The 26748-nt window shown below is 31.2% G+C and overlaps 8 protein-coding genes and 5 non-coding genes across 13 annotated transcripts; 4 read left to right on the top strand and 9 right to left on the bottom strand.

The window, feature by feature from the left end:
* Positions 1-71: 71 nt before the first annotated feature.
* Positions 72-1668, top strand: LOC120580179 (ATP-dependent Clp protease proteolytic subunit). The gene is made up of 2 exons (XM_039833566.1): positions 72-431; positions 1054-1668. Exons 1-2 carry the CDS (start codon positions 72-74, stop codon positions 1279-1281), a joined length of 588 nt encoding a protein of 195 aa, XP_039689500.1. The 3' UTR covers positions 1282-1668.
* Positions 1669-5879: 4211 nt separating this feature from the next.
* TRNAP-UGG (transfer RNA proline (anticodon UGG)) lies at positions 5880-5953 on the top strand. Its single transcript has one exon. It is a non-coding gene; the product is annotated as a tRNA-Pro (tRNA).
* Positions 5954-6104: 151 nt separating this feature from the next.
* TRNAW-CCA (transfer RNA tryptophan (anticodon CCA)) lies at positions 6105-6178 on the top strand. The gene has a single exon. It is a non-coding gene; the product is annotated as a tRNA-Trp (tRNA).
* Positions 6179-8171: 1993 nt separating this feature from the next.
* LOC120580171 (cytochrome f) lies at positions 8172-10172 on the bottom strand. The gene has a single exon (XM_039833558.1). It carries the CDS (start codon positions 10082-10084, stop codon positions 9107-9109), a length of 978 nt encoding a protein of 325 aa, XP_039689492.1. The 5' UTR covers positions 10085-10172; the 3' UTR covers positions 8172-9106.
* Positions 10173-10244: 72 nt separating this feature from the next.
* Positions 10245-11705, bottom strand: LOC120580172 (chloroplast envelope membrane protein). The gene has a single exon (XM_039833559.1). The coding sequence runs from the start codon at positions 10960-10962 to the stop codon at positions 10273-10275; it is 690 nt and encodes a 229-aa protein (XP_039689493.1). The 5' UTR covers positions 10963-11705; the 3' UTR covers positions 10245-10272.
* Positions 11706-11996: 291 nt separating this feature from the next.
* Positions 11997-17020, bottom strand: LOC120580170 (acetyl-coenzyme A carboxylase carboxyl transferase subunit beta, chloroplastic). The gene has a single exon (XM_039833557.1). The coding sequence runs from the start codon at positions 14806-14808 to the stop codon at positions 12664-12666; it is 2145 nt and encodes a 714-aa protein (XP_039689491.1). The 5' UTR covers positions 14809-17020; the 3' UTR covers positions 11997-12663.
* TRNAQ-UUG (transfer RNA glutamine (anticodon UUG)) lies at positions 15151-15222 on the bottom strand. The gene has a single exon. It is a non-coding gene; the product is annotated as a tRNA-Gln (tRNA).
* Positions 16713-16799, bottom strand: TRNAS-GCU (transfer RNA serine (anticodon GCU)). Its single transcript has one exon. It is a non-coding gene; the product is annotated as a tRNA-Ser (tRNA).
* A 1183-nt stretch (positions 17021-18203) lies between the features above and the next one.
* Positions 18204-18275, top strand: TRNAR-UCU (transfer RNA arginine (anticodon UCU)). Its single transcript has one exon. It is a non-coding gene; the product is annotated as a tRNA-Arg (tRNA).
* A 192-nt stretch (positions 18276-18467) lies between these two features.
* LOC120579887 (ATP synthase subunit alpha, chloroplastic) lies at positions 18468-20083 on the bottom strand. The gene has a single exon (XM_039832630.1). The coding sequence runs from the start codon at positions 20001-20003 to the stop codon at positions 18468-18470; it is 1536 nt and encodes a 511-aa protein (XP_039688564.1). The 5' UTR covers positions 20004-20083.
* Positions 20084-21412: 1329 nt separating this feature from the next.
* Positions 21413-22422, bottom strand: LOC120580173 (ATP synthase subunit c, chloroplastic). Its single transcript, XM_039833560.1, has one exon. It carries the CDS (start codon positions 22130-22132, stop codon positions 21887-21889), a length of 246 nt encoding a protein of 81 aa, XP_039689494.1. The 5' UTR covers positions 22133-22422; the 3' UTR covers positions 21413-21886.
* A 1567-nt stretch (positions 22423-23989) lies between these two features.
* Positions 23990-24911, bottom strand: LOC116656607 (uS2 ribosome protein). Its single transcript, NM_001378589.1, is given in 2 exon segments — positions 23990-24112; positions 24115-24911. Coding segments are annotated over 2 exon segments (708 nt in total). The 5' UTR covers positions 24818-24911; the 3' UTR covers positions 23990-24107.
* A 350-nt stretch (positions 24912-25261) lies between these two features.
* Positions 25262-25957, bottom strand: LOC120579886 (DNA-directed RNA polymerase subunit beta''). Its single transcript, XM_039832629.1, has one exon. It carries the CDS (start codon positions 25955-25957, stop codon positions 25262-25264), a length of 696 nt encoding a protein of 231 aa, XP_039688563.1.
* Positions 25958-26748: the final 791 nt, after the last annotated feature.

Below are 26748 nucleotides of genomic sequence, written 5' to 3'. Positions count from 1 at the left end.
ATCAACTCATTCTGTCTCCTTACGTTCTCACTCCAAAGAAAAGAAAGATAGGATAGATCTTTTTCTATTTAATGCCAATTGGTGTTCCAAAAGTACCCTTTCAACTTCCTGAAGAAGATGAGGCATCTTGGGTTGATTTATACAATCGACTTTTTCAAGAAAGATTACTTTTTTTAGGTCAAGAGGTCAACACTGAAATATCAAATCAACTTGTTGGTCTAATGGTATATCTCAGTTTAGAGGACAAGACCAGAGATTTGTATTTGTTTATAAATTCTCCGGGCGGAGAGGTAATATCTGGAATGGCTATATTTGATATTATGCAAGTTGTAGAAGCAGAAGTACATACAGTATGCGTAGGACTAGCCGCTTCAATGGGATCTCTTCTTTTGGTCGGAGGGGAATTTACCAAACGTCTAGCATTCCCTCACGCTTAGCGCGAATGATTCTTATTTTCTTAATTTTTAGAAAAGAAAAAAAAAACTATGCCTAAACCAATATTAAGTAAAAAAAGCATGGCACTTCGAGTTCGATATGCAAAAATTATTATTTTTCAAAACCATTAGATTATATATCGAAAGAGTCGTATGAAAAAGGGGTATTTACTATTTTATATAATTAAAATACTCTATTTTAGTGTCACAATTCTTTTTTGCTTTCGTTTTTCATAGCAGAGACATTTAACAACAACATTAATTATTTTAATTGAATTTTTGAATTTCAAAACAAAAAAGAAACTTTTGGATTGCTGAATAAAAAACTACACTAAATAAGAAATAAGAGAGCAACGGAATCATCATATTCTTTAAAAAAGATTCTCAAACAAAAAAGAAAGGTGATTATTATATTTTGGATTAGTTACTGATTTTGGTCTGATAGACCCGGTATATTTTATATATATTTTATATTTCTGCAATGGAAGATAGATTTCATATTTATAGTAGAGCCGAGCCGTATGCTATATAAAAGAGATGCCTGTACGGCTTTAAATTGAATTTCTTTTTTATATGCCCTCCAAGATTAGGAAAAACTCCTATTCTGTTAGACTCTCAGCTCAGGGTAATGATCCATCAACCTGCTACTTCTTTGTATGAGGGACAAGTAGGAGAATGTATGCTGGAAGCGGAGGAATTACTGAAAATGCGAAAAACTATCACAAATATTTATGCACAAAGAACAGGCAAAGCTTCCTGGCAGATATACAGAGACATGGAGCGGGATCTTTTTATGTCAGCAGAAGAAGCTGAAGCCCACGGAATTGTTGATACGGTCGCAGCTTAAATCCAAAAAAAAGGAGTTAACTAATGTCATTATATGTCAAATAATGACATTCAAAAAAAAAGGAGTTAACTAATGTCATTATATGACATTAGTTAAATCCAAAAAAAAGGAGTTAACTAATGTCATATAATGACATTAGTTAAATCCAAAAAAAAGCAGTTAACTAATGTCATTATATGACAAATAATGACATTCAAAAAAAAAGGAGTTAACTAATGTCATTATATGACATTAGTTAAATCCAAAAAAAAGGAGTTAACTAATGTCATATAATGACATTAGTTAAATCCAAAAAAAAGCAGTTAACTAATGTCATTATATGACAAATAATGACATTAGTTAAATCCAAAACAAAAAAGTTATGTTATCATTCCAACATACGTTCTCATTCCAAAGAAAAAAAAAAACCCACGGAATCGTATGAATAAACAATTTGTTAGGACGCTGCTTTTGAAACTTTTGGAATTAATTAAGTGGTTAATTAAGAGGTATCTTAATGATCATAATTCGGTTTCTCGAATGATTTTACTTTGGAGGCTTTGGAATCTTTTTCAATTTTTAAAGGGATTAATTATTGAGTCTTTTTTTAATCGTGATGATCAGCCTGATGATGAGGCTGATTATGAGCCTGATGATGAGCCTGATTATGAGCCTGATTATGAGGCTGATTATGAGCCTGATTATGAGGCTGATTATGAGCCTGATTATGAGCCTGATGATGATAAATTTTTCCGATATATTATAGTCTTTATGTTCTTCTTATTAGTATTCTACCATTCATATAATGATAATGGAAAAAGAATGCAAAAAGAAGCATTTTTTAAATCATCATTTTTTAAAGACTGAAAAATGGAAGTTGAAAATAGACTGAAAAATGGAAGTTGAAAATAGACTGAAAAATGGAAGTTGAAAATAAAAAAATATTGTTTTTCTTACTTAATGAATAAAAATCAATAATCAATAAAAAGTATAGTAAGTATAGTAATTATACTACTATACTTACTATACTTTTTATTTTTACTTAAAAGCAGTATTCATGAATAATAAAGGATTACTCAAAAGTATTATCCCCATTGCATTCCAAACAAAGCATTATATTATATACTCAAAAGGATTACTCATGAGTAAGAAATTAAAAAGTATTCCTGAAAGGTATTACCCATAAATACAGGATTTGCTATTTTAGCTTTTTAATTGTCTTTTAGTTGTTCTTTACTTTAATTGTCTTACCAACCGTATTTTATAGAATCTAAAAAATTCATAATTATCTGGTTAGGATTGATCTAAACCAGCTCATTATATATATATGACTCACCATGCCAACTATAAAACAACTTATTAGAAACACAAGACAGCCAATCCGAAATGTAACAAAATCTCCCGCTCTTCGGGGATGCCCTCAGCGCCGAGGAACATGTACTAGGGTGTATGTGCGACTCGTTTAGATCATAGACTAAAATAGAAAAATCTAGTCTATTAATAAGAATTCTATATAGAATTCTATTGTGTATAAAATTTATGGTTTCGATTGGTGCAAACCGAATCACCTTAATTTGTAATTTAAGATGAAAAATACTTTCCCATTGGTAACAAATAGTTATCCATTAAGCGGGAAAAATCCAATTTTAAATAAAAAATTGTGCCCTAAATTTTGCAATAACGGACTAAGAGGGTCAACTACCCAGCTAATCTTCATACTTAAATACCGTTACTGTATAGCTAGATTTTGTTGTGAAAGACCTATTACTAGATATTTCATGGGTAGAGCCCATAAGTGTGAACTGTACAAGTTCACAATAACATTGATTGAATGAGGATTCAATGAAAGAAGGGGCTCCGGTGTATAGAGAGGACCTTACCGTTTAACAAGTAATCATAGAAACGATGGAACCCACCATTTCTTTGTCTATTTCTATTAAATTAACTATGCTTTTTTGAATACCTAGTATCAATAGAATTTCTTATTAAGAGGTTAAATACTTAGAAAAAAAAATCGTGGTTGGGAAGGTTATAGCAGCAAAAGCCATTGGAATTTTTATTTTATACATTGGAAAAATCCATTTTGTTATTAATAGACTAGGTAAGGATAAAAGAATAACCGAAAGAAAAAAAGAAAATAGTTATTCATCAAAGTCTCACTTATTCAATGACCAGAGTTAAACGAGGATCTATCGCTCGAAAACGGAGGACAAAAATGAGTTTATTTACATCAAGCTTTCGCGGAGCTCATTCAAAACTTATTCGAACTATTTCGCAACAGAAAATAAAAGCTTTGGTTTCGGCTCATCGGGATAGAGATAGGAAAAAAAGGGATTTTCGCAGTTTGTGGATCAGTCGAATAAACGCAATAATTGCCCAAAATAAAAACAAAGTATACTGTATTTATAGTAAATTAATTTATAATCTGTACAAGAGTCAATTGCTTCTTAATCGTAAAATAGTTGCACAAATAGCTATATTAAAAGGGAATTGTCTTTTTATGATTGCCAAGGAGATCATAAACTAATAAAAATTCCCCGGAGACTCAACTCCGGGAAGGTGGTAGAATAAAAGAGATTTGTATGATAAAATAGAATTCATATGATAAAGTTATCAAAATAAATAAACAACCACGCTCAAAAAAATTATTCTTCTTCACCTATTATCTTTTTTCTTACAACGCAACATCCTCAATAGGATTGTCGTATTTTTCGAAAAAAAAAAATAAATATAAATCTGCATTGAATTTGAGTTTCGATTCAAAATGAAATTTACTTGAAGAGTAACTCTATTTATTTATTTTTTTTCGATTTTTTAGAACAGTAGTAGGAGTTCTAGCGATCGACTCGCTTTTTTCATATTTTTTTTTTTCATATTTTTTTTTTTCATATTTTTTTTTTCCATTAGGTAACGTTAACGAATTAAAACTAACAAAAGGTAACAAAGATAAAATACGAGCTTGTTTTATAGCAATCGTAATTAATCGTTGTTGTTTTAAGGTTGATCTATTCACGCGTCTAGATAATATTTTTCCTTGGCGACTAATAAATCGATAAAGTAAACTCATGTTTTTATAATCAATTCGATCCCCCGATTGGATCGGGGACAAACTCCTACGAAAAGATTGCTTAGATTTAAGAAAGAGTCGCTTAGATTTAGATTTATCCATGGTTTGTTTATTCCTATACCGAAAATCCCATTTCTTATAAAAAAAAGGATTTGTTTTATTTATATTCTTATTTTTTTTTTAATATATATTTCTATTTGTTATATAAGGAAATATATGCTATTTATAGGTTGTTATATATATAATTTATAGAATCTAATTTCTAGAATTTACCTCCTAAGGGTGACACACAAGCAATCCATTTTCTCTATTTCTTTATCTCGACGTGAATCGTATGTTTGCAACAAAAGGGACAGAATTTTCTCAATTCCAATCGATTGGGTGTATTGTGTCGATTCTTTTGAGTAATATATCTAGAAATACCCCTAGATTCCTTATTAACACTCTTTTTATCACAACTGCTACATTCCAAAATAACAGTTATTCGTATATCTTTACCCTTGGCCATGAACCTCCTTTGGTTTTTTTTGATTCACTTAACTCTTCTATTTTAAGATTCGAAGCGAAGAAGAAAAAAGGAACGAAAAAAGTATAAGTTGATAATTCAAAATCAAATTATTAAAGATTTTGTTCCAATTCATTTTATATAGTACAGTAATAATTTAGTAATACAATGATTTAGAACTATATTTCGAATCACAGTACAGTATTTCATTTTTCATTTAAATATCTTGTATGATATTATTGACCCGCCCAAGTATTCTATTACAATTCCATTTAGGGTCTCACTCTATTATTAATTTAATAGCAATGGAATTGAATTAATACTTCAATTCCATTGAAACCTGGGAAAAACTCCTAATTTCACGGAGGCCAAATCCACCTTTCTTAAATTAATTTGCTCTTTTTTTTTTTTTCGAACTTATTCTAGTCTAATTAGAAAAAAAAAAAAAAAACGAACGAAGAGGGATTTATTCACAGATATTTTATTGGATCTCTAATCTTTGTCACCCCTTTCCCGTGCCAATAACTAGAATCAAAAAAAGGGGAATGTCAATGCATCCGGGAATAAACGATTGATTTCTATCAAGAGACCTGCTAGAACCGCGAACCATAGAGTACTTGCCACCGGTGCCACAGAGAGATATGTTTTTAGATCTCGCATTTCAAATCCTCCTTCGTTTTTTTTCTTGTAATTTGTAATACATAATAATACAGAATTACATATTAGGAATATGATCAATAATTATACATTCTATTAAAAGAATATTTTAAATTTTTATATTTTTTATTATATTTTAATTCTATTATTTTAATGCTATTATATATTTATTTATATATATTATACTCTTTATGTTCTTGTTATTATTATTATACTCTTTATATTGTAAATATTTATATTATATATCCTATCTATTCATCGATATCTTATTTATACGATATAATAAAGTAAAAAAAATAAATGACAGGATATATTCTATATATATATATAATGGAAAAATGTGGAAAACAAGACAAAAAGTCTTTACAATGACAATGGAAACCGATGTAAAGGGATGTAGCGCAGCTTGGTAGCGCGTTTGTTTTGGGTACAAAATGTCACAGGTTCAAATCCTGTCATCCCTATCCCTAACTAGTAGTTATCGTATCAGCAGTAACAATAGATCAATTGCGACCGATTCAAATTGATACATACTCAATATGGAGAACTATTCATATTGAGTATGTATGCATGCAAGATCTATTGCCATCACAAAAAATTATTTATGAAAAGAAAGCGCTCTTAGTTCAGTTCGGTAGAACGCGGGTCTCCAAAACCCGATGTCGTAGGTTCAAATCCTACAGAGCGTGATTCCCCCCGATTCTTCTTAGATTGAGAATGACACTTAAATCTTAAATATTAAATAATGGGATAACAGTCTAATCAAAAGTTTTAATTTGATCTACTGTGAATTAGTATTAAAACAAAGAAATGGCAGGTCAATAAACAAGCGAGATGTTAATTAAATCAAATATCCAACTGATCACCACGTCGGTATTGTAAATATGCCGTTACAAATAATCCAGCCAAAGTAATAGGAATTAGACCTAACACGATTCCAAATAGAGAAACTTCAATCATTTGAGTTTGGTTGAAAGGAAAAAAAGTGGGGGTAATATCTATCCTTAAATAGGAATCTGTATTGACCGTGAATCTCAATGACCAAGAATTGGCAATTGACATGATAAGGAACTATAGAATATCTAAAAAATTCAAAAATTTACAATTCATCTCAAAATTTCAAATCAAATAAGTCGTATCTTATTCAGACTAATAAAAAGACCCGCGGTTATTGTTAAAACTGCTAGTAGAAAACCGAAATAACTGGTTATAGTGGGCATAAGGAAACTAGATGAAATATGTTCTTTTTATACATATGTTTATAAAGCACTTTCCTAAGTTTCCATTTAGTTTTGAGATAAAAATAGGAAAATAACCAAAAAATACCACTTGAAAGATACAATTGAAAATAATTGATTCATGAATCAATTATTACGGACAAACAAAAATAAAAATCTAGTTACATAGGTACGAAATCAATTCATCATCTGTGACATCTACCCATCCTGTGATTCCAAATCAACAGATTTATTGATCAACTCATGAGTTGAGTAAACTAATCGAATGAAAATATTTTCATTTTTTTATTTTAATAATTAATAAAAAGCTCTATCCTTTTACTGGACGACTAATTAATTCAATTCTTGAAAATGAAATAAAGAAATAAATTTAATTTTATAGTACTTGATCTCGCCACTGATTGTGAAATTTCGTTGCTGTGTTAGAAGAAGGATAGCTATACTGATTCGGTATACTCGAAAGAGACCCTTGGTACAAAATTGACGATCTAACAAAGATTGCATTTCAGTAAATTTCTATTTACTAATCTCATCTTTTATGGAATCGATCCCCCTTTGACTGTATAAGAATATGTGGAGCTCGGCATGTCTGGAAGCACAGGAGAACGTTCTTTTGCTGATATTATTACCAGTATTCGATACTGGATTATTCATAGCATTACTATACCCTCCCTATTCATTGCGGGTTGGTTATTTGTCAGCACGGGTTTAGCTTACGATGTATTTGGAAGTCCCCGTCCAAACGAGTATTTTACAGAAAGCCGACAAGGAATTCCATTAATAACTGGCCGTTTTGATTCTTTGGAACAACTCGATGAATTTAGTAGATCTTTTTAGGAGGCTCCAATGACCATAGATAGGACCTATCCCATTTTTACAGTACGATGGTTGGCTGTTCACGGACTAGCGGTACCCACCGTTTTTTTTTTGGGATCAATATCAGCAATGCAGTTCATCCAACGATAAACCTAATCCGAATTATAGAGCTACGACACAATCAAACCCAAATGAACAAAATGTTGAATTGAATCGTACCAGTCTCTACTGGGGTTTATTACTCATTTTTGTACTTGCTGTTTTATTTTCAAATTATTTCTTCAATTAATAGACGAAAAGGGAATATATATATTAGGAATTCTCTTATCCCATTCGGAAGGATATCATTTGATAATTATCTATGACTGTTTAGGTCTCTAGCATGACTGACTACTTGATCAAATGTGGAGGAAAGTGGGATAAATGGCCGATACTACCGGAAGGATTCCTCTTTGGATAATAGGTACTGTAACAGGTATTGTCGTGATCGGTTTAGTTGGTATTTTCTTTTATGGTTCATATTCCGGATTGGGATCATCCCTGTAATACTAGACTAGGATGAATTAAGTTTTTGAAATGAAAGCATAAGAACTCAACGGGGATCCACTCTTTCTTTGATGAATTCGAGGGGGTCCTGTTGAGTTCTTCCTAATCAGAATCTTTTTGTAAGGGATTCAATAGATAACTTTTTGGTATGTTTCAAAAAACTCCATTTTTTTTATAATGTTTTTGAAAAATAAACTTCATTAATTCGTTCAAAACATTTTTTTTTTTTTTGGATAATATCTGTCGATACTTTTGCTTTAAAGTTGAACGAAAAGTAAAAGAAAGAAGAAATTACTTGATTTAATTATTCTGGGTGGCGCAATCATATTGTATTCTACAAATTTTATTTTGCAAGAATTCTTAATTCTAGAATCTATTTTCTAGCGGTCAAATATTCTGTAGAACCGAACCTTTTTGATACTATACTAACAGAATCTTACTCTAAATAGATTTTATTCTGTAATAATATAGAATTATGATTTAATTATTATTTTTTTTTTAAGTTAATTAAGGAAGTTTATTTAGTGAATTAAATTCGCGATCTTTTTTGTTTGTCCATTATTTCACTACGTATCTATTTCGATATAAACAATAAACAATAAGGAATGGGACTCTAGGAAAAGACAAATTATCCATCCTAGAATCCTGTTTTCCCTATTTCTACTTTACTTAATAGAATATTCTTTGCCTATTTTTTTTTTAGGTTTAGTATCGAGTGGAATTTAATTCTATTACAATAGAAAAGGATTAATAGATTTCTATTCTAGCGCATTGAAATGTGAAAACAGCTACATAATCATATGTTCGAATTAATTGTAGAGTTGAAAAAAAAAGACAAGAACCAAAGTAAAATACTCTTCTTCACAATATACATACTATGACTGACTAGTTCTACGGTACAAGGAATTCTTTAAATAGAGGAGAAAAAAACTAGAAAAACCAAAAGGTCTTTCCATAATTTATCAACAAAAATGTAGTTCTTTATTACCAGCTTAATAGATTGATAAATCCACATACCTAAAAATTCATTTCGGACAATTGAACCTTTTCAAATTGTTTCTTTTTAAGAACCAAAAAGATTTGTGCCAAAATAATAGATGCCAAGAAGAACAACAGACCTTGTACACGTAACGGATCTTGAAGCACTATTTCTGCATCCCCCTGACCAAATCCACCCACATTAGGATTACTCGTTAATGGTTGATCAAGTTTCATAGATTCACCTTCTGAAACAAGAAGTTCTGGTCCTGGCGGTATAATATCAATCACTTCACGTCCATCCGATGCATCCACTATCGTTATTTCGTATCCACCTTTTTCTTTTCGTATAATTTTATTTACTATACCTGTTGCTGTAGCATTATAAACATTATTATTACTCTTGCTCCCGTCGGGATAAATCTGACCCCTTCCCCTATTCCCGCCTACATATATAGGATATTTTAAGAAGTGAACATCTCTCTTAGTAGCGGGATCTGGAGAAAGAATAGGAAAGGTAATTTCACTATATTTCTTCCCAGGAACGGGGCCTACCACAAGAATATTTTTTTTTGTGGGACGATAGCTTTGAAAAGACAAATTACCTATCTTTTCTTTAATCTCGGGCGAAATACGATCAGGAGGGGCCAATTCAAAACCCTCTGGTAAAATAAGAACAGCACCTACATTCAAAGCCCCTTTTTTACCATTAGCAAGAACTTGTTTAACTTGCATATCATAAGGAATTCGAACAACTGCTTCAAATACAGTATCGGGAAGTACCGCTTGTGGAACCTCAATATCTACAGGCTTATTAGCTAAATGGCAATTAGCACATACAATCCGCCCGGTAGCTTCTCTCGGATTTTCATAACCCTGTTGAGCAAAAATGGGATATGCATTTGAAATGGGTGCTCGAGTTATTATATATATCATGAGCAATACGGAAATGGATCGGGTAATCTCTTCCTTTATCCAAGAAAAAGCATTTCTAGTTTGCATGGTCCAATCATTCATCCTGAAAATTTCTACAATAAGATTAGGTAGGTTACTGGCATAGTTCCCTATCCATTATTCTGCTATTTACTCAAATGATTTTCCTAGAATATAGGAAGAATACGAGTAGAACGAAAAAGAATAAGTCAATTTTTTAATGTTTAGATACAAAAAAACAAATTTTCTAATTGGATCAGTGGATCGTTTTTTCAGTCATTCATTGAATGATAAATCACTACAAGTGACGGAGATACACGATTTAAATAACGGAAAATCCAGTATTTTAAAATTGTATCTAAAATGACTGGAAAAGTGGAAACAAGACCAGATATAATTTGATTATTCTGAGTAAATCCAAAATCTTTATAGACAGACCCAATGATTAGTTCCCAACCATGAGTTGAATGGAATCCTATACATAAATCAGTTAATAAAAGGATCGAAAAAGCTTTTATTGTATCACTTAAGTTATATAGAAATTCTTGAACCCAAGAGTTAAGAATAATGAGTTCTTGATTACCCCTAATAGAATAACCACTTAGAATAAGGAAACATATTATATTTGTACAGAAATGTAAAATCGTATGGATACGGTCTTGGTTGTTCGTCTCGATCAATTGGATGGTTTCTTTGTAGATTTCCATACGAAGATTTTGAAAATGTGTTTCCGGATATTCCTTTAGCATTTCATCCAAGAGGAACAGTTCCTCGAACTCTATCAATTTCTTTAAAATCGTTTTTTCTTGAATAATATTCAAGAAAATTTCGGATTGTTTCGTATTCCACCAATTAGTAATCCAAGATTCCAGACTTTTCTTAAATGTAAAAGAGATGCACCAGGGCAAAAAGACTATAGATGTAAGACATAGAAGGGGAATGAATGCTTTTTTTTTTGCCATTTTTCGTCTTTAATGAACTCAGTTTCATCTCATTTGTCAACTATATAGAATACTATAATAATTTTTCTATCAAGCATAAGTTCTATTACAAGTAAATACAAGTAATAGAGCCTAGCCTATGTATCAATTTCTAATTTTTTGAATATAAATTGAGAATCGATTCTCTCTTTTTTTATTTGTAATTCAGAAATTTGTTTTTTCCTTTAATTTGGAAATTAAAGAATACAAAATAATACAGAAATCAAAAAATAAATGCTTTCTTAGAGAAAGCATTTATTTTTTTGATACAACGATTTCCATTGGTAGACTCAAGAATATGGAACGATTTCCATTGGTACACTCAAGAATCTGGACAAGTCCCAAGCTTTTTGTATAACGTTGCGTGGAGTCCTATCATAATAATCATCAACAGGAGTCAAAGGAATGGTCCCTTGTTCTCGTGTTTGCATATAAAGGACACCACTACTGGGTTCTGGGTTAGGGTTAGCTTGTAGTATGAGGGACTGAATATCTTCCATACGAACTCGGAGAAAAATACGACGATATGTTCCAGGAAATCCGTAACGAAAAAAACACACCATTCTCTTTTTTTTATCGAAAAAATTATAACCACTCCCCACATTCCAAAAAATTAGAAGCCACCAATGTAAACTTAGAAAGAGACCTGCGATTCCATAGAAAGTCAGGGTGACCCCTTGTGGCAAAAAAGGAACTACAAATTCAGATGAAATCAAAGAGAAAAAATGTCTACCATAATAACTGGAAACTGAAAGATATAACACCCCTAATGAACCTAAAAGAGTGAAAGAAGCCCAGAAGAAATTGATTGGTTTTCGGGACCCCGGTACAATGTCAAGCCATGCGTCTTGTGAACGACAACCATGTTTTTCTGATCCCCAACTAATAAATTTTGGAACATTAACCAATAAAGCAGACATTACAATTAAGACAAGGCCCACTAAAAACACATAAACGTTTATCATAAAATGGGTACCTCAATTTCATATTTGTACCTGTTATTTTTTTTTTTTTTATTGTTATATTAATATTTTTGTTGTTATATTAAATCCTCCTTATCTTATTAAGGTAATATTAATAGTAGTACTTTTGCCCGTATCTAAAAAATCTTGTTTTTTTGAACATGAAGAAATAAAGAAGCCATTGCAACTGCCGGAAATACTAGGCCCACTAAAGGAACAAAAAGGGAAGGTAAGTTTATCATAAAATGGGGTACCTCAATTTCGTATTTGTACCTGTTATGTTATTTTTTGTTGATTGTTATATTAATAATATATATTTTGATTTTTCTTATATTAAAGATAGTCTATAATCACTAGAATTCATATAGACTTATACTAAGTATATCTAAATGAATAGAGATGAATAGATAGATATATCTATTATATACGGAGTATACATAATTAAGTATATAATATAATAAATACATAATCAAAGAAAAAAATGAATAAGATTTATTAAGAATCAAAAGGAAAAATCTAAAAATAATAAATTTTTATTAAAAATAAAGAGTGTAGAACGAAATAACTGGATTTATTTTGCCCTCTATTTCTACAAGAAACATGTGTATGATAATAAATGTTTTTATTTTTATTATTTCTATTCTTATCTTATTACTGTGTGTTCTAATTTGATTTTTGTATAATAATAATTTATTATACAAAAATCAAATTAGAGTCTGAATTAGTTTTCAGTTTGAGTCAAAGGAAAGAAACCATGGAAATGCAATAACTCACTTAAAACCTCTTTTAAATAATTACGTGGTACGAGTGAATCAAATGCACCCTTTTCGAATAAAAATTCAGCCGATTGTATACCTTCGGGCACTTCGATCTTCAACGTTTCTTCAATTACTCTTTTACCTGCAAATGCTATGTAAGCATCGGGTTCGGCAAGAATGATATCCCCCAACATTCCAAAACTAGCTGTTACCCCACCAGTAGTAGGAGATGTAAGTATCGGTACATAGAATAACTTTTGATTGATTTGATAATTATATAAAGAAGCAGAAATTTTAGCCATTTGCATTAAGCTCAAACTTCCTTCTTGCATACGCGCTCCTCCAGACGCACATACTATAATAAGAGGTAAACGTTGATTGGTAGCATATTCAATCAACCGAGTGATTTTCTCACCCACTACGGATCCCATACTACCTCCCATAAACTCAAAATCCATAATACCTATTGCTACAGGAATACCATTTACTTGACCTGTGCCTGTTTGAACCGCATCCAGTAATCCGGTTCTGTCTTGATAAGAATCAAGACGATTTTGATAATCATCATTTTCAGAAGGTTCGTCTTCGTCTTCCAAACTATTTTCAGAAGGTTCGTCTTCGTCTTCCAAACCTTTTTCAGAAGGTTCGTCTTCGTCTTCCAAACCTTTTTCAGAAGGTTCGTCTTCGTCTTCCAAACCTTTTTCAGAAGGTTCGTCTTCCAAACTATTTTCAGAAGGTTCGTCTTCGTCTTCCAAACTATTTTCAGAAGGTTCGTCTTCCAAACTATTTTCAGAAGGTTCGTCTTCGTCTTCCAAACCTTTTTCAGAAGGTTCGTCTTCCGAATTAAATTCAATGGGATCCACAGGGAACATGTCTTCATCCATAGGATTCCAAGTACCTGGATCAATCAAAAGTTCGATTCGATCTGAACTGCTCATTTTCAAATGACATCCACAGTATTCACAAATATTCATTTTTGATTTAAAAAATCTCTTATAATTGTTTCCATAACAACTGTCGCAGGCAACCCACAAATGCGAAAAATCTTTTCTTATTATACCAGTACTCTCGATTTCACTACTATTTTGGACCTTCTCACTATCACTAGGATTTTCCATTATACCAGTACTCTCGATTTCACTACTATTTTGGACCTTCTCACTATCACTAGGATTTTCCATTATACCAGTACTCTCGATTTCACTACTATTTTGGACCTTCTCACTATCACTAGGATTTTCCGGTTCTAAAATGTCACTAGCCTTTTGGAGCTTATCATCATCATCAGGCTCATCATCAGGCTCATCATCAGGCTCATAATCAGGCTCATCATCAGGCTCAGTATCACTGTCATTTTCCGGTTCTAAAATGTAATGAGCCCTTTGGATCTTATCATAATCATCAGTATCATTGTCATTTTCCGGTTCTAAAGTGTCAGTACCCTTTTGGAGCGTATCATAATCATCATCAGGATCATTATCGTCGCTATCATTGTCGCTATCACTGTAATTTTCAGCACTGTAATTTACAGGTTCTAAAATGTCACTAGCCTTTTGGAGCTTATCATCATCATTGCCACTATCCTTTTCTTTATCACTATCAGTTTCAAATCTGACTTCAAATCTAACATCAAATCTGTAATCAAATCTGTAATCAAATCTATAACTGGACTTGTGTAATTTTTCATTTTTATCCTCCTCCTGCGGATTATTCTCATTGTTATTCTCAATGATATTATGTATAATGGAACTATCAATACCGATTTCAGAAAGCATATAACCTTCAATACAACTATTAATGATATTATTCCAATCATATATGAAATAACTATTACTATCGCTAACTAAAAAAGTTTTATCAGATAGTAAATTCGGTATGTTCATGTCTATAACTAGAATTCTCACTATTGTTTTTACAACCCTGACATCTACATGAATAGTATTATCCATATCAATTAAAATAATATTATCCATATCAGTTAAAATAGATGGGTCTTCATTTACACTGTTATTTTCAATAGGACCAAAACTGTCTATTGATTTACTTAAACCACACCTGTATTCTAAACCCCTATTAAACATCATTGAATTGAACCACCACTTTTCCATAGAACTTTTTCCTCCTATTTACATGAAAATACAATAGATGAATAGTCATTTAAGTTTTACCTATAAATCCACTTTTTTTTATAAATCAGTAATAATAGAGTAAGTATTTAAATTTATAACTATTTGTAATCTAAAAATTAAGTCGATATTCTATCAATAAATTGAATATTCTATTTTCATAGTTTGTAAATCTAAAAAATGAATTTCTTTAAGAAAAAAAAAAAGGTAATATTTATTCCGATATACTTTTTCCGGTTACTATATCCTTATATTCTAAGGATATATCATGAATATACATGACATATTCTTATATTCTAAGGATATGTCATGAATATCCATGACCTGGGACGGAAGGATTCGAACCTTCGAATAACGGGACCAAAACCCGTCGCCTTACCGCTTGGCCACGCCCCATTTAGGATTCGACATTACTAAATACTATTATGGGTTGTTCGTCAATTCCAGTTCTAAATTTATTCTATAGAATAAATTAAACTGTTACTAGAATTTGGATATGCATAAATATCGAATTAAACTGAATTTATTGATCATTACATAGAATTCAATTAAGATATTGTATGAATATATGATTTCTTCGATTTTGGATTTCAGAATGAAACTGTTTTGAACTGGATAAGTTAAAATGAAATAAGGGATTGGGGGTATGATCTTAGTTGATTCATTTTTTTAGTTTTTTTACTGATTTAGTAATATTCCTATCTATAAATATCAATTCAATAGTTGACTTATTTATATTCCATTATTTTCCATTTTTTCTTTTCAAATTATTTCTATATATATTTAGAAATCAAAATTGATTTTTTCTTTTCTATTTCATTTTAATATATTTTAATATAAGAGTATAATAAATAAAAATGATAATAATAAATCAAATTCTATAAAATTATATATATAATAAATCATATCATATATATAATAATAACATAATATAAAAAAATACAATAAAAATGAGAATTCAAAAAAAGCAAAAATACAATTTATTTTCTTAAAGAACAACATTTTTGTTATGCTTAATATCTTTAGCTTGGTCTGTATTTGTATTAACTCTGCCCTTTATTCAAGTAGTTTTTTCTTGGCAAAATTACCTGAAGCCTACGCTTTTTTGAATCCAATTGTAGATTTTATGCCAGTAATACCCTTACTCTTTTTTCTCTTAGCTTTTGTTTGGCAAGCTGCTGTAAGTTTTCGATAAGATCTTTAATTTGAATAATGTCCGAAAAAAATTATTAAGATTCGAAAATAAAAATGATAACATTTTTAAAGATCAGATAAGTTTTACGGCGTAAATCCTTGATTCCAAATATTTAAATTTTTGGATAGACAATAAAAATCTGGACCATCTCATCATTTCTGTTTTTTCCATTAAAAAATGAAAATTCTATTATTCGATTGGAGTCCACCACCAATACCTAGATCTTGAATTGTGGATATGAAAAAAATTTTGGTAATATAAAGACTCAATTCTTACTACATAAAAATTTCCTAAGTTTTTTTTTTGAAATTACTTCATTTTTTATAAACTTAGTATCAAAGGAAACATAATATGAAATAGAAGAGAATCTATTCTCTTTCTCTGGCGTTTTTTTTTTATTATCTTGGAGATTTTGTAATGCTTACTCTAAAACTATTTGTTTACACGATAGTGATATTCTTTGTTTCTCTTTTCATCTTCGGATTCCTATCTAATGATCCAGGACGTAATCCTGGACGTGAAGAATAAGAAAATCTTTTTTGTTTTGCTTACTTGTGCTGGATTTTGAAATATTTTTTGTTTTTTTATCTATTTTACATCTTTAACTAGTAAAAAAAATTAAACAAAGAGGGAAGAAAAAAAAAAGAAACTCCATAATTTCAAAAGAAAAAAATACCAAATCATCAATAAACGGAAAGAGAGGGATTCGAACCCTCGGTACAAAAATTCATACAACGGATTAGCAATCCGCCGCTTTAGTCCACTCAGCCATCTCTCCCCAATTCAAAAAAAAGAATTATTATGCTTATGATACATCGCATAAACAAAAAGAACAAAAAGTAGGGCTCGAAAAAAGCCCTCTTTATATCTTATTGATTGATAGTCATTTGATATATCTTTTCTGTCTTTTTTTTTTCTATTTATTATCTATAAATAAATAGAAATAAAGAGAGAATTATTGATTTCATTTTTTATACCTTCAGCAAAAAAAAAATCCAAAAATAAGATTCGCCCCCTTTTCTAAATTTCATTAGGGGGCCCCTTTACGAAACACGTCAACACTCTAATTATCGTAAAATTATGCACCTATTGCATAATTAGGACGTATTCCCTTGTTCGACAAAAGATCCTTTTATATACAATAATTGTATTGTAGCGGGTATAGTTTAGTGGTAAAAGTGCGATTCGTTCTATAGATCCCTTAATAGTTAAGGGGTCCCTTGCGTGATTCATATCACGATCAAAAACTTTATTTCTTACTTAAAGGGATTTAATCCTTTATACCTCTCAACGAACGATTCGAGGAATAACATACATTATCGTAATTTGTATACAATTTAGATTAGAATTGATTCTAAAATTATGAAACATAAGTTTTTGCAATTGGATCTAGAATCCAAATTTTTGAATATGAGTAAAGGATCCAGGGAGAATGATATAGAAAATTTGTTTCCAATCGTAACTAAATCTTCCATTTTTTTTATTATTTGTTTTGTATAGGAGAAATTGAAGCAAAATAGCTATTAAACGATTTTTTTAGTTTACTAGAAACATCAACATATTTATTAAGCTCGACGGAAATTTTATTCTTTTCCTAAAGATTCTCTCAAATAGAAATAGAGAACGAAGTAACTAGAAAAAAGCAGATTGTTCTAATACTCCTCTTCTAGAGGGATCATCTAAAAAGCAACGTGTTTTAAATGTATTCATACCGAAAGGCTGACATAGATGTTATGGGTCATTTTTTTTTTTCATGTATTCCATCTATCTCTTAAATTATTCTGTAAAGGAGCTGAATGAAACAAAAGTTTCACGTTCAGTTTTGAATTAGAGACGTTCATTCATGAACGTCGACTATAACCCTTAGCCTTCCAAGCTAACGATGCGGGTTCGATTCCCGCTACCCGCTTATATCCTATTTCTCTATATATTCTATTTGAATCTATTTTTTTCTATTATCGAATTCATTATTCTTATCTAAATGAGTTCATTTTTTTAAAGAACAATTTAGTCTTATTCTATTTAGAATAATTATTCTAAATATATTCTCATATTCTCTCTCATATTCTCTCTCATATTCTCATAGATAGAGTCTTTTTTAAGAGTATTTTTTAGAATTCTTAGAATTTTTTTTCTTTTCCTTTTCACGAAAATTTCGTGAAAAGGAAAAGAAAAAAGAAAAGCGTCCATTGTCTAATGGATAGGACAGAGGTCTTCTAAACCTTTGGTATAGGTTCAAATCCTATTGGACGCAAATTTTTTCCATATCAATTTTATTGCAATTGCCTATATATTATATTAATTATATTCGTATCTTTATAAAAATATATTCTGAATTTATTATCTTTATTATTCTAAAATTCTTTTAAATTAAAGAAAAAATAGTAAAAGATACTAATTATGAAAATAATAAAAATAATAAAGGTATGAAATTTTTAATCAATTATTAATTAATTTTTTCTACCTGTTCCTGAAGTAAAAAGAGTTCCATCTGTTCCTGAATAGCTTCCTTCAAAAGGGCTTCTGCTTCCCCAGTGAATGTCTTGGTAGAAGATATGATTTCGTTAAATTTAGGTTTATTCGTTTTTAAATAAGCCCTTAACTCAACGAGAAATTTCCGTACGAGATAAATTTCTAATGAATCAAGATAACCATTCGTTCCAGTATAAACAGTTATTATCTGTTCTTCCACAGTGAGAGGAGCTGATTGGGATTGTTTAAGCAACTCGCGCAATCGTCGACCTCTTGCCAATTGATTTTGCGTAGCTTTATCGAGATCAGAAGCAAATTGTGCAAAAGCTTCTAATTCTGCGAATTGTGCCAATTCCAATTTTAATTTACCAGCTACCTGTTTCATGGCTTTAATTTGAGCCGCCGATCCAACTCTGGAAACGGAAATACCCACATTAATAGCTGGTCTGATTCCAGCATTGAATAGATCGGCAGATAAAAATATTTGGCCATCTGTAATGGAAATTACATTAGTAGGAATATAAGCTGAAACATCTCCTGATTGGGTCTCAACTATTGGTAAAGCAGTCATACTTCCTTCACCTAACTGAGAACTTAATTTAGCGGCTCTTTCCAAAAGACGAGAATGTAAATAAAAAACATCTCCGGGATACGCTTCGCGACCTGGTGGTCTTCGTAATAGAAGAGACATTTGGCGATAAGCCTGTGCTTGTTTTGAGGGATCGTCATAAATGATTAAAGTGTGACGTTCACGGTACATAAAATATTCAGCCAGAGCTGCACCTGTATAAGGTGCGAGGTATTGTAATGTAGCTGGAGAATTTGCTGTTTCAGCCACTATAATAGTGTACTCCATTGCCCCTCTTTCTTGTAAAGTAGTTACCACTTGAGCCACAGAAGATGCTTTTTGACCAATAGCTACATAAACGCATATTACATTTTGTCCCTGTTGATTGAGAATTGTATCTGTTGCTACTGCTGTTTTACCTGTTTGTCTGTCCCCAATAATTAATTCTCGCTGGCCACGCCCTATAGGGATCATAGAATCAATAGCAATAAGTCCCGTTTGAAGAGGCTCATACACGGAACGTCTGGAAATAATACCGGGAGCGGGAGATTCGATTAACCGAGATTCCGAAGCTGAAATTTCTCCTCTACCATCAATAGGTTTAGCTAGGGCATTTACAACACGACCCAAATAACCCTCACTTACCGGTATCTGAGCAATTATTCCTGTTGCTTTTACCGAACTTCCCTCTTGTATCAGCAAACCATCACCCATTAATACAACACCAACATTTTTGGATTCCAAATTCAAAGCAATCCCTACAGTACCCTCTTCAAATTCGACTAATTCACCTGCCATTACTTCATCAAGACCATAAATACGAGCAATGCCGTCGCCTACTTGAAGTACAGTACCTGTATTTACAATTTTTACTTCGGTATTATATTGCTGAATACGTTCACGGATAATTTTACTAATTTCATCTGCACGAATGGTTACCATGAATATTTCTTAATTTGAATTTGAATTTGATTCTTTTTCGAAGGAAAAAAAAAATAATGCCTATACTGTATATTCTAGTAGAACGACTAATCAGTTATTTTTATCTTTCATCGCCCCAAACATATCAATATTAGCACCGATCGTACGTAAATGTAACTCATTGTTTAAGCAACTATTCAGAGTTCCCAGAGCTCCTTGTAATGCTTGTTGTAAAACCGTCTGTTGCACTTGATTAATCGCCCTTTGTTGTTCAAAATGAATCGTTTCGTTTTTGTAATTTTCGAATTGTTCCAAAGTTGTATAAATTGAATTAATTAAATTCAATTTTTCTCGTTCTATCTCGGAATAACCATTCACTCGAAACCGATCCGCTTCCGTTTCTACTTTCCTTAAGCGGGCCCGGGCTTTCTCCAGCTGTTCAACGGCTGCTTCCCGTAGTTCTTCTGAATTTCGAATAGTTCTCAAGATTCTCTGTTTTCGATTATCTAATAAATCACTTAATGAAAGTAGATTCTCTTTGCATTTAGTTCAAAATGTCTATGATCTCTTCCCGAACCAAACATGAATCTTTCAATTCATTTGGCTCTCACACTCAATTCCTTATAGGAAATTTCCCTATATTATCGAATGAGCCTATCCTCTTTTCTCTATTTCTAAAAATCTTGAAAATGATTACCAATACAAGATTAAAATATTTGGAGGACTCTTCTGACCAAACAAATAATTGTCAGCAAAGTTGTTTTTTTTTTTTATTCAAATCCAAAGAATTCTGATTAATTTATACGTAGGTCATCAATTCCGCATTGTATAAAAGGAGGCGTTAAACAAAACACCTGTTTTTCCTATTTTTCATCGTAAAGAGAATTCAAGTCATTTTATCGACATGAGTGTTCTATATCGAAAAAATTACAATTTCCGTATTAACATAGTGGTAGAAAGAATACTACATTGCGTCTAAACTTCAAACTGGTTAGCTTTAACCATGGTAATGCTCCAAAATTATTGGTTGATAGAGAATCAAAGTAGATTTACCAATGAATCGCGAAATGCTATGGTTCTTAACTATTTTTTAGTTTATTTAGTAAGAAGTCATTCGCCGGATCATGCACGTTTTTCTAGTTATAACGAAAAAAGTGCAGTTGGTTGGATCCAATCTATTCTTTGAAATAAACAACTCGCACACACTCCCTTTCCAAAAAAATTAATACACCTAGCACTACACTTAGATTTATTAGATTTGTTGCTAAAATATCGGTATCAAACCCGAAACTTCCGGCGGATGGCCAGTAAATGAAGCAAAGAAAAGAATCGGTTATATTTTTCATATGATCGCATCTCCTCTTATGGATAGACTAATTTTGTTTCTACGATTCCCAGTTTTTTGATTTTTTTATTCGTTTTTTATATTAAATTCAAGTTTATTGTATAATATTTTTATTTCTTACTAATAATAATAATTAATTAACTAATAATTAATTAATATGAATTACTAATAAGAATCTGAATAGAATAAGAATTTTATTGTATCTATTAGAGAATATAGAATATATTTATTAATAAATATATTCTATATTTTGAATTGGTTAGTCAATTGAAAGATTCCTCATAAGAATGATACCTCTTAGAAGTAGATACTAGTTCTTATGTCAATTGCAAAATATCTAGTTGTTTTCAATTCTAAATTAAAAAAGGGGGCGCTCGTTGGACTAAATAAAGGGACGGAAGAAGGCGAATCCATATGTTAATCCAAATGAAGAATAAATTGTAGGAGTTAAATCGGAATATCTATATAGAAAGAATATATATATATATAAAGCAATAGCAGCAATGAAAGTCCACGGAAAAAACAATATGTATTTTTCTTTTTCTATTTGTTTAAAAGATTAAACAAAAGGATTGGCAAATAAAAGTGCTAATGCTACAACCAGCCCATAAATAGTTAAAGCTTCCATAAAAGCCAGACTAAGTAATAAAGTACCCCTTATTTTGTCCTCTGCTTCCGGTTGTCGCGCAATCCCTTCTACAGCTTGCCCTGCAGCTGTACCTTGACCAACTCCAGGTCCAATAGAAGCAAGCCCGACGGCCAACCCAGCAGCGATAACAGAAGCAGCAGAAATCAGTGGATCCATGATAAGTTTCTCCTATTCCAAATAAAATAAAGAAAAGAAATAGTTAATAATATAATCAACCAAGAAATTATGACTTAATTATTTCATTCTTCATTTATCTAGTCGAAGTTTAATTCATGAATAATTTTTATTGAATTATCCAAATAACTTCGATATTCATTTTTTTTTTTTTCGTTTCTATCCATGTAGTTTTTTGTGAATACATACAATTTTTGTTCTTATCTTAAATTTTGAACCATTCTTTTAATTCTTCGTTCTTTCTTTTTCTTTATTTCCATTTTTGAGTTATTCAATACCTAAATTTAGAGTAGTAGCAGGACGAATTTAGATAGTCATATATAACTAATGAATATCTACTATGACATATACATGTGTTTGTTCGATACCGTAAACCAATTAGTTATACCTTAGATTCAATAGGATTCGAGAATCATTCTTGGAAACCCCTAAAAAACTAAGAGTTGTCTTATAACGATTAGATTCTATATACACTTAGTTCGACCCCCTCACCCTATTTTTTGTCCTTTGTTTTATTCATTATTATCCCATATGGATTATCCCATATGGATCGAATTAATCTAAATCAATTCGAAAGACCAAATTATTACTGTGGAAATATTCGAATTTTATTTTAGGAAAATCAAATAAACTTTTGTCAATTATTAAATGTGAATGAATGAAACGGAAATATTTTGTAGTTCGATATAACATCTTTTTTTTTTGAATCACATGTCGTAAACAACGTAGATATCATCCGAAATTATAGTTCCCAATCTAATATTTCTAATATTAATTAAATATAATATACTAATAATTAATATACTAATCATTAAATATATTAAATATACTAATCAATTTTGACATCTAATAAGAATTTTAATTAATTAATTAATATACTAATAACAAAGGTTGAATATGTTTATAGTTCTAATTGAATGAACAAAATAATAAATCAAAATAATATTCATTGGAGTAAAATACAAATTGATCAAAAAAAGATTATTTTGATAACTAATCAATGATGGCCTTCCATGGATTCACCTATATAAGCCGCAGCTAAGGTAGCAAAAATAAGAGCTTGAATACCGCTTGTAAATAATCCCAGAAACATAACTGGTATAGGAACTACTAAAGGTACTAACGAAACAAGAACAACAACTACTAATTCATCAGCTAATATATTTCCGAAAAGTCGAAAACTAAGCGATAAGGGTTTTGTAAAATCTTCTAAGATGTTAATCGGTAAAAGGATTGGAGTTGGTTGGATGTATTTACCAAAATAAGCCAATCCTTTTTTTGAAATACCCGCATAGAAATAGGCTACTGACGTAAGTAAAGCTAATGCAACAGTAGTATTTATATCATTTGTGGGTGCAGCTAATTCTCCATGAGGTAACTTTATAATTTTCCAAGGCAAAAGAGCCCCTGACCAATTCGAAACAAAAATAAATAGGAACAAAGTTCCAATAAACGGAACCCACGGACCATATTCTTCTCCAATCTGAGTTTTGCTCACGTCTCGGATGAATTCAAGGACATATTCAAAGAAATTCTGACCGGACGTTGGAATAGTTTGCGGATTTCTAACAACTAGAATGGTTGAAATTAATAAGATAGCAATTACAACCCAAGAGGTAATAAGTACTTGAGCATGCACTTGAAAATCCCCTATTTGCCAATAGAAATGTTGACCTACTTCGACAGCAGATATATCATAGATTAATGTGTTGATGTAACATAATAGAACATTCATATTGCCCTGCCCTCTAAAAAAATATATATATATAACTTGAAAGGGAATTATTTTGATTCAACCATTTCCTTATTTGACTTTCATTTCCTTTTCTATTTTATTTTGAATACCTACTAATCACAAAATATTTATTTTTGCACAATTTTGTAATGCTATAATAACCGATTCCATAAATCTACGACCGCCCAACCAAATCTAACAATTTCTTTATCTTATTATTAATCAAAATTTCGTATATAGCTAGAACGACCCTCACAAATTGCAAAAACTAATTTGTTAAGAATTAATCGGATTGAAGCTATAGCATCATCATTAGCTGGAATCGAAATATCTGCTAGATCTGGGTCACAATTTGTATCGATTAAACAAATCGTTGGAATTCCCAAAGTGATACATTCTTGAAGAGCCGTATATTCTTCTTGCTGATCAAGGATTATTACTATATCGGGTAACCCTGTCATATATTTTATGCCACCCAGATATGTTTCCAAATGAGATAATTGTCTCTTGAACATAGCGGCATCTCTTTTTGGAAGAGAGTTCAGTTTCCCTGTCTTTTGCTCCGTTCTCAAGTCCCTGAACTTACGAAGTCTCGTTTCTGTAGTATACCAATTCGTTAACATACCTCCGAGCCATTTTTTATTAACATAATGACATCGAGCTCTTATTGCAGCCCGTCTTACTGAATAGGCTGCTTTTTTTTTTGTACCAACAATTAAGAATTGTTTTCCTATGCTTGCTGCATCAAAAACCAAATCACAAACTTCTGATAAAAAACGAGCAGTTCGAGTAAGATTTGTAATATGAATACCTTTACGCTTTGCCGATATAAAAGGTGCCATTCGAGGATTCCATTTCCGAGTATCATGGCCAAAATGAACTCCAGCTTCCATCATCTCTTCAAAAGTTATGTTCCAATATCTTTTTGTCATTTATCCCCACACGTTTTTTTTTTAAGTGAAAAAAACGAGACCAGGTATCCTGAAATAGCAATAAATAATTGTTCCGATGGAACCTTCTCTTTTCTAGACGATTGGCCGTTAATATATAATCAGGTCATTCATTTTTTTCTATTTATTATACTTTATTACCAAAATTACCCAATCAAATGACTGCATTTAAAGGGATGAATTGAATGCTTCCTAAAAGCGCATTCAATCCTATAGTTCTAATGTATCAGAGAAAATTATTTGAAATGAAAAGAATCAAATAAATTTCTGTGATGGAACAAAAGATTTCGAATTTCTACTTCGAATAATTTTTTTTTTTCAAGGTAATTTTGTTATATTGCCTTGACCGTGAACGGTGCATTATTCTTTTGAATCCGGTACCAACGGGTATCATTCCCCCTAAAACAACATTCTCTTTAAGACCTTTCAACCAATCAATACGACCCGAAGAGCGGCTTTTGCTAAAACTCTAGCAGTTTCTTGAAAACTCGCTTCGGATATGAAACTTTGAGTATTCAGAGATGTTTTTGTTATTCCCAATAATAAAGCTCGGTAACAAATTGCTTCTTCCAAGGCACGCCCAGTTCGTTCTGCTCGCAATAATCCAATTAATTCACCGGGTAAAAATACATTAGACATTCCATCTTCTGAAACCAAGACTTTGGATGTTATTTGACGCACAATAATTTCGATATGTCTATTATGGATGTGTACTCCCTGGGATCGATAAACCTTTTGGATTTTATTAACCAAAGAAATACGACTTTGCGCTATAGTTAGCTCAGCACCAATCAAGAATCCCCAAGGAATGCCGAGAATTCTTGTTATACACTCATTCCAAGCATCAATTCTTTTTTCGAGATTCATCGATATTGAATCAATCGAACGTATTTCTAATATCTGTTCCACTTTTGGAAGACCTTGTGTTATATCACTGGATCTCGATTTTTCATATATGAATGTAACTAAAATATCTCCTTGATAAAGGATTTCTCCATAATGGCCATGAATGGTTGCTTCTGGAGTCGCCAAATATGGGTTAGCCGATCTTATTATTACAGAATCCATTTGAACAGTTATAACTTGACCCGATTTTAGTTTTAGATGTGGTCCATTTTTCATTTTAGCTATACATATATTTTCACAAATAAATTGTCCAAGACTAATTATTGTAAACGTTTTTTCACAATAATAATGATGGAGAAAATACCAATTCAAATGGAATGGATTCAAAACGATATTACTGTCTAGATCGGGTTTAAAAATTTTATCATTTTCGTCCATTAAATAATATTTAATTACTTGAAAAATTTCCGTTATTTTGTCAAGTTGGAAATTTTTCATTATTGATATTTGATTATGAGTTATTAAATGGTAAAGTGAATAAAAATTTCCAACTTGACGGGCTATTCCTAAAGGACCTAATGAATTATTATTATTAATTGGAATTTTAGGATTTTTTTTTATCCCATTGTGATATTTAACATTGTTGAATGGTCTTATTTGAAAACAATTAGATGATGACAAAATTATCCAAGATCGGCATTCCTTATTTCTATTCAACAACATACGAATAGTTCCGTGATTTTGGCTAAGTGATTTTTTAATTTTTGCCTTGTAATGAATGGAAAAAAATGGATTGATATTGATCCGATCCGATTCATTATCCGCGATCAATCCTAAACCAGATGGGTCATTTCTTTTTCTGATATATGCAGTATTCGATTTTACTAAGTCAATTCTTAGAAAATACTCAATCAAACCGTTTGTACTTACTTCAACAAAGGAAGAGGGGGCCTCCTCAATAGAAGGACTTTTTTTGCCTTGATCCCAATTCAAGACTAAACAAGTCCGAACTAATTGAATCCTTGTGTCGGAAATTCCCCGAATGGATTTTCCATTTCCATAAAGAA

This window comes from Medicago truncatula, chromosome 4 (genome assembly GCF_003473485.1).
Source record: "Medicago truncatula cultivar Jemalong A17 chromosome 4, MtrunA17r5.0-ANR, whole genome shotgun sequence".
In the NCBI taxonomy this organism is placed as follows: Eukaryota; Viridiplantae; Streptophyta; class Magnoliopsida; order Fabales; family Fabaceae; genus Medicago; species Medicago truncatula.
The sequence above is the reverse complement of the archived record's forward strand: the minus strand, read 5'-3'. Positions and strand labels throughout refer to the sequence as shown.